Raw genomic sequence first — 15,751 nt, 5'->3', positions numbered from 1 at the left:
ACCTAATCACATTATGATGAACTGCTTAAACAGCACTATATTACTGTGTGATGTTTAAATAATATATTGCACATTGCACAGGCATAACTTACACATAAACATAACTAATTTCAATGCAAAGCCAATGAAAATCTGTGTTAAGTAAAAAATATAAGTTCTAAACATATTTGCAATTCATTGTGCAACCCGGATACATGTGGCCCCAGAAACACAGTGTTGTAATGTGTAGCCTAAAAAAAATCTTGTCAGAGCATCATGTTTTGTAAGAGAACGTTCTCATGGCTGGGTCAAATTTCACTTTGCTTGGCTGCTTGAGGCAGATAACAGGCCTCTGGATTCACAGCTCCCAGCCTGCCTGTAAATCCGTCCCGGCAAAGATGTTTTTGTGCAGAAATCTCAACTAAAGAAGGGAGAGGAGGAGAGTGGGCGAAGGAAGGAATGGAAGGTGTGGACAAGAAGATATGCTGCTGTAGAGCTGCCTTTGGTGACAAGAAGAAAAGGGATGTAGATGTGTAATTTGAAGAATAGTGAAAGGGCAAAAGGTAGTGAACAAAAAGAGGGGTGGTGGAAGTGGGAGATGTGTATTGGTTGTTCCTTATTCTTTTCCACCACAAGGTTAAGATTGCGGTGTGGATGTGAGTTGAGTGTAATGGGGGTCATGGGGTCAAATGGGGCAATACTAAGGACCACTTCAATCTCTAAATGCTGTCTGGCTAATGCACTTTTGCTACCGAGGGCTGACGTCAACACCATCTAAATAAACTCAAGGACAGAATACAGCAGATGCTAACTTTCTAAGCATAGCACAGCGGCAGCACACTGATTTCACAAGGTGCAGCATGCATGTGTTGCGCTCAGTAGTGATGGCCAGCACTGCCCTGTGGTATTTTTGAAAAGGATTTTGTTACATACCAAAAGAGTCAGCCTTATTGTAAAATTTTTTTTCTGTCTCTCCACTTACATCACCACCCATCTTTTTCTTTGACCCAGTTTGTCTCTGTTCTCCCCGCACTGCACCCCTCTCAGGCGGACAGTGCTTTGGCCAGCTTTGTCAGAGAAAACAACAAGGATGTGGAGCGGCAAGGCAGACAGGACTGCTGTGATGGCCAAAGCAAAACGCGCTTATCTTGCTGAAGCTGATGGACGCTGTCCATTGACCATCCAAATAATTGGGCAGCAGGTCAACAGGGGGCTTTGTGGTGCATGCCTCTGAGTAATAGGCCATCACATACACACACACACACACATACACACACAGAAAAGTACACATTCTTTACGCAAGATGTTTGCATCAAAAAAGCTGGCGCAGGCATACATAGCCATGTGTTCACATAAACACATATGCATGTGACACTATACTTACATGACCAATACAACATTCATTATTTGAGTGCTGAAATAATGACATTCCATACACCATCCCATCACTCAGCATGAAGAAATATGAATGTGAAGAGAAATGCACATACAATGTGATAATCGATGGATGTCAGATTTATCTGGACTTCCTTTGACAATATGTCCTTCTTTGACAGGTCCTTAAATCTCCTAAAGCAATCTTCCAAATGAAAATGTTGATTTATGTTGCAAAAACATGTGGCCAGAATTAATCCATTTTACAATTAAATTACTTCAGGTGAATGAAAAGCATGAAAAGCGAAAGGTTTTGACCGATAGCATGGTCACAGTGCACACAGTTTTATGAAAGCACCCTTTATCGTCAGCTGTCTTTCACCATCTCATCTGCAAATAGATAAGGAAGAGGTTACTCAATTAGTCTGAATAAATCAGACGTCAGGTTCCTAGAAATCTGTCTGAAAGGTTCAAAGGGCTTTTTAAAGGCAAGGCTGACTCAACCTACCAATTTTGGCAGTGGGGAGTGCAGGTGTGCATCTGCCCTGAGGCCCTCATCAGTGCTGAAAGGTGGCATTAGAGGGTATTAGCTGGTGGAGCAACATGTCTTTTGTCAAGTCCACTCCTTGTTTCAGGAATTGATGTGAATGTCCATCTCCGTCAGTGACTGTGAGAATGTTTATTACGCTTTATTTTAGTGGGGTGCAAATTTCCTGGTAAGTTGGTGATAATTAGCAACTAACTAATTTCCCCCTGATTTACAACAACATTGACCTCAAAATTTATTGAAAACTGAAACTTTTACACATGCAGAACATTCCAAATCATGTTGCAATTTGATTTCCTGATCATTATTTGATTGTTTTTCCTGTAGAACTCCAATACACCTAGGCTTCACAGAACTGAAGTTGCATTCAACCCTGATTTCATTTTTATGATCTACTGGATTTGAAATATTCATCCACAATGAGTTTGGTGGCAGAGTAAAGGTAAATGTTTCAGTTTTCAATAAATTTTTAGATAAATGTTCATGTAATGTTGGGGGTAATTTCAAAGAAATTTCAAATAGGTTACTTGCTAATTATTGCCTACTTACTGTAAAATCTGCAGCTCACCAAAATTAAGTTTTACCCAATTTTGATTGGCTCACAAACACCAGACCTGGATAAAAGTTCCAGGTCTGCTCTTTGTGAGCTAATCAAAATTTGAATTTTTATTGTTAGGACAGTTATAGAGTGATTTGAGGTTTCCCCAACTCTATAATGGTCATGCTGGCTGTTTTAACATGTATGCACCATGATTAAAGATTATGTTTTATCATACTTATTACAGTGGCATTGATGGGTCAATAAGGGTGATGCAACACTGTGAATAAGACAACAGCAATCATGTTTTGAGCTGCACCAGGAACTTTTACATTTTGAAAGGTGCTCTGTTTGGCACTTCATGTTAATGCATGCATTCATAACACTTAGCTGAGGTGAGACTTACTTTCTGCTTGTAAACAAAAAGAGGTAAGAGCCAGTTTATGGGTCACAACATAACGCCATAATTACTTTTATTTCCCACTTAATTTTAGTGGTTTGTTGCCCCAGACTATGTGGTTTTACAGCACTGTGTGTGCTCCAAGGTGAACTGACTCAACTTTAATTGCATCACCCTCTGTCAGTCAGACAGTGAAAAAAATTGCAGCACCTGGCAGGACAAAGGCCTATACATTTTGCTGGTGAATAATCTTTATCGAAATCTTCCATTTCATCATGGGCTTCTCATTCTCCTCAAGCCCTGTCAGAACTATCACTAACTTTTTATTGTCCAACATTATTCCCTTGTTTATTCCACATTAGCTAGCTCATGCAAGTTAAATAGAGGAGTGAGAATTATGTAACGCTCCTTACGCCCCTGTTGCTCTCAAGCAAAACTCACAGTGAACTCCCACCCAGTGCAATCTGCCAAGCGACCAGTTTCACCTCCATTTATTCATTTGACCAGGCAGCAATTTGCTGCTACAATTCGCTGAGTGCTGGAGCCGTTTGTGGCGCAAACTAAGCATGTGATGCAGAAAATGGGCTGCATCCAAAGCTGTAATCAGTTAACTTTATGCAAACGTGCGAGTGTGTCCACCAAGTAAGAGCCAAATCCATTTGGCCACAGAAAGTGATGTTTATTGCGCAACGCTCCTACTGCCTTTCACCCACTTTTCCCATTACCAGGAAGTAGCCTAATATTAGCTTTGCAGCGTTGTCTCTTGAGGACAAATTGACTGCAGCAGCAAAGGGATTTCCTGAATTGTATGACGTCTCCCTCCTTTCCTATCGGGACAATATTCTCATTGCCTCCAGTGGGTCTGCCAAAACTATTAAAACAGGCTTACAGTACCAGGACGATCAGCAGTTCTTTGCAATACTTTTTCCTCAGTCACTTTTTGGCCGATTGAAACACATCTCTCCAACTGCATTTGGGCAGCAGTTAAGTGAAGTGTGTGTCCCACATGATCACAACCTTAAAGCCTCCTATAGTCTCCATACAGCTGTGTCTAGGGGAGAAAAAAAGGATCTACTTCAGTCCCTGGTCTGTTCAAAGCCTGCTCACATCCATGTAGACTGACAGACATAGTGCAGTTTTTCATGTGGGATAGCCAAGGAGCATTTGACACATGGGACTGGAAATAATGGGCCTGTTAAAGCAGCCAATATGATCTGAGATTTCTCATCAGCTCTCAGGAGTCTCCATCTGTTCCACCTCTCGACTCAGACACTTGAAAATCCAATCCGACACTTATCATTTTAACATTTCGCCGTTTCAGAGCCAAAACTCTATGTCTTTTCAAATCACCCAAGATTTCCTACAGAAAATGCGTTCAGCAGTAGCCTCTTTGTCTGTGTGTGTATGTCTGTGTTTCTGTGCCTGTGTCTGAGCATGTGGCTTAGTGTTGACAACTCCCTGTACCTAAATCAAAAGACTTTTTGGGTTCTGAACAAATCTCTGTGGGGGAGAATTTGTTTGGGGTGACTGAGTGCAAACCAAGTATGAATCCCTGGCATGTAGAACCAGAAGGATTTACAGTCTCGAGGCAATGGGTGTATGATACACTTGTCAAATTGGTGATCTGTCATAGTGAGAAATGTTTACATAACTATGCAGATGCGTATATTTGTACAGGCGCACACACAAAATGCATCACACTAACACACACGCATGCATGCATCCACAGAGCTGAGCATACAAACACTCTGTGTCTAACACATCATAGACAAGAAGAGGCTTCTTTTGCACTGGTTGTCTAGCCCCGTCTCATGGCAGTTTTTGATACTGTCAAGAAAATTTGAAATATAGATTTGTTTCCATGGACACAAACTGTCCATTTTTTGTGACAGTCTGCACGGATTTAAAGGTAATGTATTTCAGTTGGAAGTATATGTTGTTGTTGTGCCATGTATTGTTGACTGAGACTGTGTCCAGTTTCCAGATTTGGTGCCCTAAACCTAACCTTTCCCTAACCTTAACCAAGTGGTTTTATGCCTAAAACTAACCTTTTCCTAACAGTAACCTAGTGCTTTTTATACATTTTGTTGTTAAGCTACTGAAATTTAGCCCCTTCTGGAATTGGTGCACAAAAAAAGCACAATTTGTTTGCATGGGCACAAATCTGCAGATTAAATTTTGTGATTATTGCACAAACTCCTGTGCGACAGGGGTGGATTGGCAGGACCCTAAAACTTTACCTCCGCTATCCAGTTTGTGGTGTGTGTATGCTGTCCTATTTCCAAATGTGTCAGTGTCTATTCTGATAATCCATTTTATACTGGACCTGGTGCTATACATGAAACATCATACACAGGAATCATCCGGCATTTAGCACAGGAAGCGTATGGTCACATTACAGTGTGTTCAATAGCAGTGTCAGGTTGACCCCAGAGAAATCTCCTTTAGAGCTGCTGTCGTTTTTTTCCTGTGATATGCTAAGCCTGCTGGCATCACATATGTAGTGTTTTAGCCTCTCATACTAAGCTGTTGAACAGCAGCAGAACCAATATTGCGTGCAAGTGTTCAAGCGACAACAGCTGCCAACCCTCACAAAAAGTCAACACTCCTAACATTTCAATGAGATATTAATCCCCAGTCAGTAGCCAGTGAAGCCGTCAATGGTCTTAATGGGGCACTCCCAAGGATTTTGGCATTTGTGCAAACCTCAAAGCGCTTGTGAGACATAGTTTTGTGATGTTTGGAATGAAACTTGAATTAATCCCAAGTTAGCGTCACCACAAATAAAATTAGCTTGAACAGAATGTTTGTGGTTTGTTGCCAGTGCCTAAGACCTTCCATAAGCTCATGCCATGTATGATTTATGTTTGCAGTTGTAAAGTTTTTGCCTCTAATCACTTTAAAAGCAAGACAGATTTACAAAGTAAGAAGGAACACTTCACTGCCCTCTTTGAGTTTTGTTTAAGTGTCCGCTGTCTTTACAATAATCGCTCCAGCTCATTTTCCGAGGCAGGGTCTGTACCCCAAGTCAAGTCTGAGCCATGTTTCCTCTTCCCAAAGCTGAAACTGATTCCCCTTACATAATGGTATATTTACAGCAGCCCTGGCAGAACACACAGACATAGCTCTTTATTTAGTTGGCATGAAATCAGAACAGAGACACTTGGCTCTTCGACAGCCTGGTGACCTCCCTGAACGGACTGACCCATCGCTTCACTAACTGTCTTCATGACAACTCTACTCTGCTCCCTCGGACCATCGCATTCAGCAGCCGCCTTTGTCCAGTGACCAGCGCGCTCTTTATTAAGCTCGTGTGGAAACACAGTTGTAAAGGACACCTTGTGGCGCACACAGAGATTGAATCGCTGGTTTGTGCCAAGCATAATTTAAAGAGTTTCCGAAAATAGCTATAAATCAGCTTCTCAGTATCAGGGACAATATATTTGGGTAAAAGGTCATGTATTTATGAATGTATTTATGGTCATGTCAACTATATAAATATATTATGGTAGGAGTATCGCTGCTACAGCACATGGATTTTCTAAATCCCTGCATTGTTGCTTTACTATCCCAACTTTCCCAGCCGCAGCACATCGGCAGTATCATGTTTGCTTGTCAGGACCAAAGACCATCAGGGTGGACCTGACCATTGTTCTCTATTATCAGATGTCATTATTACCCACCTCCCTACGGGGGCCTGGGAGGGACAGCAGACCAAACAATCCAAGTCCCCTTTGACCTAACCTTTGCTATTCACTCTGTAGCTCATTCAGCATCAGTCGGTAATGGATAGCCACAGGAACTCTATGGAGTCTATGTTGTCTATGAGACAGTGTCCACAGGGACTCAGGTGCAGACGAATGTTTATGTGTGTCAAGGACCCATAAAGGACCACCAGGACACCAGGATAGCCCCATACCCTACCTGAGTTACTGAGCAAAGTACTCCTTACTGGGAGGCAAGTGAAACGTGACACCCAGAGTGGATACGTGGAAAGATATAGCCCCTGAAACACGAGCCGTATCTACACCTGGTACATTGTTGGATGGGATGCATTTCGACTTTTATCTGTGTGGCACAGAGCATTGCATGTGCAGAGTGCACATGCAATGCTTGCTCGGAGTCTGCACAACTTGATAATAACTTGCAATCCAGAGGTGCAGGTAACTCATTACATTTACTCACCATTCTGTACTTAAATCACTTTTTTGGTGTACTTTTTTGTACTTTTTTCAGGTATTTTTCAACGTTAGTCATTTTATTTTTTTACTTGAGTACATTTTTGCTTGAGTATTGTACTTCTCTACATTTAAAATCCTACCTGTTACAGAGAACAAATGATCAGTGACAGTTTGTGGAACCTTTCACAATAAAATGCTCATATGCAAAGATGACAAGAGGAACCTGCTTCTATTTTGTTGGTTCTACTTTTTGTAATTTCCAGATTTCCAGTAAAAGGTGCATGATGAAAAAGTGCAGATGGTTGTAAAAAAGTAGAATAATTGAAGTTGAGAACCATATAGACTCAACTATCATATAATGTGCTTATTCCACATTTTCCAGTTGAGTCTACATGGCCCTCACTTCAGTCCAATCTCAGCAATTTTGCTGAATGCCCCTTTAAAAGAATCTAGTTTGAGCCATGTGCTCTCATCCTGGAAAATGCATGGAAAAGATCTCACCTACCAAAGTTACTATTTTGTAAGTACATTTTAAATAAAAGTATGTTTTAAATGAGCTACTTTTTACTTTTACTGAAATAGATTTTTACAGCAGTACTACCGCTACTTCAGTAAAATATAAGTACTTCACAAGCATCAGAAAACAAAAGTGATCATAAGCTACTGTATAGTCGGTATGATTTTTTTTTCCCATTTCACTATCTGCACATATAAGTATGCATGAACTTTTGGATACTAAGTTAATTAGTTACAGTTGCTGCTGATGCAAGCCAACCTAGTTACAGTGCTGATATTTAAACATGGCACTGTTCAGGCAGATCCCTGCTGTAGCCACTGTGTAAAAGGCACACCAGATACACACGCATACACGCACACACACACACACATACACACACATACACACACACACACACACACACACACACACACACACACACACACACACACACACACATATACACAAACATACACATGCCGGGTTGTGGAAGTAGAAGTAACCACAAAATAAAAAATAGTCTCATATTCATAATTGCTGTTCTTGATCAGTCAGCAAAGTCATTTGTCTTCTTCCTCTCTGATATTTGACACAGTGAAATTCTCCATTTCCTTCTCCATTTCTTATCTCATCTTGTAGAGGTGCTGTTACAGTACAGTACAGTTCAGTACAGTACATTTATCTAGGTGGTAAAATAAATAAAAATGAATATAAAAATAAATAAAGATACCACTAGTACTACCACTACAAATAATAGTAATAATGATAATCATCATCATCATCATCATCATCATAATTATAAAGGCATTGACAACATAACAATATTCTGCGATAATCTGACGACATGTTAACGGCCAGTGTTATTGTCATTGCGCTCTAAATGGCTCATCATGTTTCTCTAAGTGAGTTTCTGGTTGACGAGGTTAACACAGCACTGCAGTCTGAATGGCAGATTCCATGTTTGCTCATGGGGTCATGCCCCGGTGTCAAACCAACAGACTCTCTAAAGCCAAGCCCTCAGACTGGGGTATCTGCCTATTGTTCCCGTTACAGTGCTTAAGAGGAGTTTGAGTGTGTGTGTGTGTGTGTGTGTGTGTATACCTCCCAACCCCCCTCTTCAGTCCTCAGCTCCCCTCCTTCCCTTTCTCTTTCACACCCTCTCAGCTGTGCTCACTCACTCATTCTGAGCCAGGCCAAAAACTGGCAGAGTTGCTCCAGAGTCAGACACTCCCGTCCTCAAGTTAACCCGAGCGTTCACGACTTTGGAATCCACTCAGGAAGGTTCTTTTCTGGATTACCAGATTTAGGAGCGTGGCGGGAGCATGGAGGTGGTACATCAGGGGCTTCCTTTACCCCAATATGGATTATCAGATTTACTATCTTCACACCCAGGTAACAAGGCTAATAATGTGTGTTGTTTGGCTATTTTGAGCCTGCTGCCCGCTCTGCTATCTTTGTAAATGTGTTTATGTGGATGTGGACAGCCTCTCTATTCAATATGCTGAACATACTGTAGACCACTTTGCCGTAGCAGCTGTAGGATTACATGATATGAAGGTGGAGTAACAGTACCCATGAATGAAACAGGCTCAACTAACTGGACTGCAGCTCCAAGACAAAAAGACAAATAGGCAGAAATTGTCTTTAAACTTTTGATCCTTGTCGCCCACTCAGTTTGAATGACCAAGCGTTTTGCAGTATGAGTGCAGACAGACCCGCAACTTTGTGCAGTGGAAAATAACCTGTGAATCCCATTGAGTGGCTTCCTGTGCTGTTGGAGGTATTTATGATGTGTGGACTTCTGAGAAGTTCCCAGACTATCATTAGACACAATATTGAATCTCAACTTGCCCCTGCTTGCATGCAAACAAGCGTGCTCTTGCAGCCAGGAGAGCAGAGGGAGCAGCTTCATAGTCACTGGGATGCAGTCCTTCACTGTCACACTCAGTGTTTTCATGTCTGCATACACACACACAAATGAAGAATGTCACATACTTTAACTTAAAACTAAATTGTTGGTAACACTTTATAATAACCATCATTAATAAATGGTAAATTGATAGCTAATTTAACATTTTACAGTTAACAAACAATGAAATGATTATTAACATTGTTCATTTATTACACAGTAGACAATTTATTTATTTATTTATTTTAGAATAGGCATCCAAATAATGTTTATAGATGTTTTACAAAGTAATTACCATACATTAACAAATTGTTGTAAAATATCTGGCCCATCTGTCTATGTAATGTTTGTACCTGTCTTACAAACAATTCCTTAAAGGTTTACAAGTCATTTGGTAATCATTAACAAATATTTACTATAGTGTGTAAAATGTTATAATGTGTGCAACAATCAACTATTAACAAGTAGTTTACTAAGTCATAAGTGAACATTAATCATCATTTCACTGGCATTGTTTGCTAACTGTAAATGACTGTTAAGCAAAGTTTAATTAATTATTACTTAACCATTTATTAATGATGGGTATTGTGAAGTGTTTGCAAATTGTCTTTTTGTGGGCCAGTGGTGGCTGGTTCCTCGATACTTGGCAAGCAGCACAATAAAAAAAAATTGCATTTACATTTGTTCCAGTTTGAAACATACAAAATCATTTTTCAGTCCTTGCTGTTTCATATTATTTAGTCACACTAAAGAACAGCTATATGAGGCATTCTCTGTTTATTTTGTTATTGTGGCACCCTCTGTAGCATCATGAACTGTGTACAGACTATACAGTGGAGGCATTTCATGTTATTTACAGTATATATATATATATATATATATATATATATATATATATATATATATATATATATATATATATATATATATGCAGAGGTCAAAGTGGAGTATGTAAGGGCTTCAGGTGTTTGTGAGCAATTACAGCACAGTGGGAGCCTTTGTTGTCTCCCACCTGTTTTGAGCCATTAGCTATTGTTTGAGGCCACTTATTAAGTCCACTGTTCAGCTGGATGATAAGTACAGCATGCACACAGAGGCTTCCTACACATAATATAAAATCCACCAATAACTTCATATGTTGCATGGTTGTTACTGATACATGGTACATAATACAGGTTGAGAATGTGCAGTTATTTTCGGCGGTATGTTATTAATACACTTTATGCAGTATAATAGCATGCAGCTGATTTTAGCACTGCCTTCGCTGTGTTAAGGGTCAGCGGTCCAGTGCTCAGCTGTATCACATCTGAACTGAGGTCAGCAGCTTCCCAGCACAACGCCAACCTTTCCATTTTTACTCTGGATTCCAATATCACACACTGTATGGCTGTGCGTGAGGCAACTGTGGCACTCTGTGTGCTGAAGTTAGTATAAAACATGTTGTCAGGCTATTAGGAGATGTAGTTCACTCACAGTGTCATTCTATTGCAGAGAAAATTGTCACTATTGAAATAACTGATTGAAAACTGGAAGGTTTTTGCCAAAGGATAGGACCTTTTTTCTTTTTCCTAACTTTTTTTTATTAAGTCTGTGTTTGCCCAAAGTCATCTCAGCATCACAGAAGACTAAATCTGTGTGCCGACTTTAATGTCAGCTGTGCTCTGAAGCATGAGACTGCATGCTTCTGTAAAGTCGAGAGGAGTTCACCCCTGAGTCTAAAACTTTTGAGCGCTGTGCCAGAGTGTGGAGAATAAGGGGAACAGTGACAGCTGTCACAGTTGTCTCGTCAGGTACAGCGGTGCCGTGGCGAAGATCCCCAACTGTCTCTGGTGGTGAGCTCCTGCCAGGATGGGTCTTATTTGAGAGGCTGATATCATGTTTCCATTGAGACACAATGCCAGCCTCAGCATGAGCAGCTGGACAAAAGGTTGATGGAGGCGGCTTCACCACACCTAAGACTAGTAAAGAATAAGCTTCCGGTCATCTACCAGTGATTATTTTGAGTATAATCTATGGTATAGATAAGTGTGGCAAATTTTATAATACTTGCTGACCAAAATCTTGGTGAAGTGTATCATCCCCTATCGTGTTTGACTTGGCACGGCTGTCAAAAGTTGCAAATTGTGGATTGAAAGCTAACTGTTTGTTCTTCACAGCGGTATGGGCATTGGTTCCTCCTGCTCTGATTGTGGTCTTAGCCCGGGGTCAAGTGACTGATTGACCTTTACTTATCTGGAGAGGTCAGTCACGGACAATGCTGTGGTATCTGGGAATGCACAGAGTGTAATTAGGGCAAACATGATTCCCCAAACAAGTGACACTAGCACCCTAAACAATCAAGGAGGCATCTGGTCCGAGATTGCCTCTCAGCTCTGTAGGCCTGGGTCGCGCTTTTGTCATTTAGGTTTCATTTGCATAATCTTTCATTTGCAGCACCTTGACTTAACTGTTTTCTTTATACAGTCCAGTAAATGCTTTAGCCTTTTACTAATGGAATGTTTAATGAGGACATTAAAGTTTTAGTAAGGGGAAATTCAGTAAATTTTACATTAAATATGTTATATCCTTCTGGTAAATTACCTTATCGTTGAGATGATCCTTATGATGAGGACATAATTCAGTCAATCACACAGTCTGGTTGCATGTTGTGATAGGATAGCTCTATGGACCTTTTAATAAGTGATGATCCATCAAATCTATTATTAATGCTGTTGTTTTCATATATTGTCTATTATTAATGCAATTTCTTGTGACAGGCTGCATCATGTCAGCATGGTCTCCACTGACATGCAGATAAGTGAATCATTGTTTTTTTTCCTGAGATTTTCATCTCAGAATGAAAGGTCAAGGGTATAGTGCAAGCCTTTAATATAAATGACCATGATCTTAGTTTTAACTGTCATTTTTTATTTTTTTTTTTAATAAAGAATTTTCATCTGGATGAAACAGCATTTTGAGAGTACCTAATTTCCATATGGTGACACATTTCCGAGTCCGACAGGATAGACAGATGTGACATAGCGCTGGGAGAAATTTGATTTGAATGTTGAAAAGAGCGCATAAATTTTAACACTGTGCCACTAAAATAGATTGTTAAATAGATGACCAGTATGACAGAGATGTAAGATGTTTGATTATACTTCGTGCATATAAATGATACCCATCTGAATCCTTACATGGTATGTCTTTTCCATGTTTTGTATCAACTCTGTGTTACTCACTAAAGCCATATTGTCCAAGATTTTGTTGGGTAGTTTCAGTGCTTGAATGTGGCAGCGATTGCATGAGGAGGCATGTTGCCCAAAGGCTGACTGTTAAGTTTTCTGTTAACAGCTCCTTATTCCTCAGCACATGGCAGCAAACCTCCGCCAGACAACAAGAAGTAACTATCTGGATCAAACACTTTGTCTAGAAGAGGAGGGAGAAGAAGAAGAAGAAGAAGAAGAAGAAGAAGAAGAAGAAAGAGAGGAAGAACAAAGAGAAGAAGAAGAATCATCATGATACAGAAGGCCTACAGACAGCTGCTTTAGTGATCCACAGCTCACAAAAAGGGCAGATGACTCTTGCAGCACTCGTCTATGTAGACGATGCCCTTTTTAAAGGAATGTTGAAATTAGTTTTGAGTATGAGTATATAGGAAACAGATGACAAATGTGTAGGTTCAAGTCCCTTAGAGCCCAAAAGAAATCCTTGGTGATGTAAGAGCAAAGATTCCTCTCTTAGAGGTCTTGGTAATGGCTTATATGTGCCTAAGTCCAAGGTATTATCCAGGAAGCTATCCATGGGCTAAGTGAGTTTGACATCTGACCCTGTTTTATAAACCATGCACACAAGTCAGCCACTGTGGAAGAGAGTGGAGCATCAACAGGAAGCGGCAGAAGGAGCAGGACAGTGTTGTAACAGCCATGGTATGCTGTATAATCCTGTTGCACGCTTGTTTAACTAATTCACAGCTGTTGTTTCCAAAAGGAAATGCTGCCGTCAGTGTGAGAGTAACGGAGAGGCACGATGGGCCAGTTTGACTTTAAATGTGGACAGAAGCACTCACAAGGACACCAGGGGATCACAGGACATTTGCATGACAATGAGTGCAAGTAATGCTGTCAGACGGGGTGACATCTTTTGACTGAATTTCATACCAAATTGGCCTGAGTCACACAGATGCTTATCCCACGTGACAAGTCTGTGTCCCTCTTGAGCCCCTCTTGACTGATCCTCTCAGGTTTATAATAAGAAAAACAGGTGGATGTGGTCAGCCGCTTCTGGCTCAGTTAGACACTTTGCTGTGTAAAAAATGCTGTGATATGATGCTTCAACTTTAGAGAACCCTTGATGTTTTTTAGCAGGAAAAGCAAACAGCAGGCAGAGGAAAAAAGCATCAGATGCCGGGTTGAACAATAGGAAGCTTCCACCAAAAGCATCCAGGGCGTCCTGAGGAAAAAGGGAGGAAGTGCTGGTAGACAGCAGGACATACCAGGAATGCATTGCAGTACTGGTGTGTGCGTGTGCGTGTGCGTGTGTGTGTGTGTGTCATCAGTTTTATTCACATAAAATGTAACAAACTACATGGACCTGTTTTACATGGTACATTTCCCACAGTATCCCCTGATAAAACAGTGCAAAACAGTCTGCACCTGCCATCCTGTGGTAAAGGGAGTCTCTCTCTCTCTCTCTCTCTCTCTCTCTCCCTCTCTCTCTCTCTCTCTCTCTCTCTCTCTCTCTCTCTCTCTCTCTCTCTCTCCACCCTCCGCGTTGCAAGGGAGCGTTTAACTCCATTGTCTGTGAGCCGGTGTGTGGAGCGTGGTAGTCGCAGAACTGTGCGTGTGTGGGTGTGCGGGTGTGGGTGTGTGTGGGTGTGTGTTGATAGTCCAAATCTGAGGCGCTCGTTCACAAGCGGAGTATTTTGGAGCGGCGACTCACGTGCGCGACCGTCTGAGCTGCGAGTTAACCGGTTAGTGCGCGCATTTCCTTACTTGTTTGCTGACAAATACTTTGAAAATCTGCTGTGCGTCCATGCGTTTGGTGAATCTTGTTGAGAAAGGCTTTGATATGGAATCAACTGGATAATACTGATAATGAATGAAAGTAGCCTACTGTGTATTATATGGAGAGGGGAGGAAACATGAAATAGATTATATGTGCATGGGATTATCGATTAGAGAACCTGCCTCGTTATGTTTTAATAATTAATGCAGTTTGTGCAGAGAAATACTATTGCGCATTCATTTGACGAGTTTGAAACATAACACAAATGTTGGCTTGCGTGCTCAAGGACAGAGAGGAGACAGTAGTTGTTGTTGTATCTCATAAGAATTGACAGTCGATCCATCATATGTGATCCATGAGGGGTGTAATTAATGTCAGCTCTGAGTGGAAGTCAATAGCAGCTGGGGCTCGTGGCGCATCATGGACTCATCAAGGGCAGATAATGACTCCCAAGAAGAGGAATGGGACTCGGAGGACACGTCATGTTTCCAGGAGACGGATCAAAATATAGCTCCAAACTTTAATTTTTTTCTTTAGCCTTCGCACACAAGCTTAGTCTTCACTAGCGTTTACCTGACATGCAGCTGGGACCCAGCCTGTGGATGATGGATGGATGATGGATGGGTGGCTGGAGAAGCAGATCCTACCTGAACTGGATCCAGCAACATTAGTCATATTTTGATATTTGAAAGAAATTATCACAGCATCATGAAAAAATCTCACTATTCTATATTGGGCTAACATTGTATCTATATATTATATTATTTATATTTACATTTGAAAAGCAATCTTCTCAGTATCTATCAAATATGAATCACAGGCTCATTAGTGTATTTATTATATTGTGAATTCGTAGTGATTACTGTCATAAAGAGGCACCCAGTCCTCTTATTAGAATATAATAAATTATTTTTGAGCGCTTGTGTCCACAGTGTTGTTTCACAAATTCAGCTATTTAGAATTTAAAGCTCTTTGGGGAAAACATGTAATTTAACAGCAAAAATAATAACTTACATTCAAAACAATTACAATAAGATGATAACGATAATAATAACAGTAACCACAACAATAACCACAACAACAACAATAATTTATATGGACATTTAGTCTGCAATAAAGAAAGAATAAAAATAGCATTATTTTCATCATTGTCACTGTTCTGGGTTGTCACACACACACACACACACACACACACACACACACACACACACACACACACACACACACACACAAACACACACTCTCATGTTCAGATCCCCATCAACAATAACTACCAAGGAGACAACAGCTTGATCCTGAAGATCTAAAATCAGCAACAATGACACGGCTCCTCATCTGAAA

General features: G+C 40.7%; 1 protein-coding gene across 3 annotated transcripts in view; it reads left to right on the top strand.

The window, feature by feature from the left end:
- arhgap24 (Rho GTPase activating protein 24) overlaps positions 1 to 15,751 on the top strand; it is an 80,874-nt gene that overhangs the window by 48,951 nt on the left and 16,172 nt on the right. The window contains exon 1 of one of the 3 annotated variants that reach the window (XM_030064913.1): positions 8,782 to 8,907. The exons of 1 other annotated variant lie outside the window; for it this stretch is intronic. In XM_030064913.1, coding sequence (XP_029920773.1) covers positions 8,838 to 8,907 — 70 coding nt within the window. In that variant the 5' untranslated portion in view covers positions 8,782 to 8,837. Of the gene's footprint in view, positions 1 to 8,781; positions 8,908 to 14,258; positions 14,376 to 15,751 lie in introns of those variants that run through there. One more of the 3 variants, XM_030064914.1, reaches the window with a different exon arrangement.

The sequence above is a fragment of the Myripristis murdjan genome, chromosome 12 (genome assembly GCF_902150065.1).
Source record: "Myripristis murdjan chromosome 12, fMyrMur1.1, whole genome shotgun sequence".
Taxonomy (NCBI): domain Eukaryota; kingdom Metazoa; phylum Chordata; class Actinopteri; order Holocentriformes; family Holocentridae; genus Myripristis; species Myripristis murdjan.
Note: the sequence above shows the minus strand (reverse complement) of the source record. Positions and strands in the feature narration are given on the sequence as shown.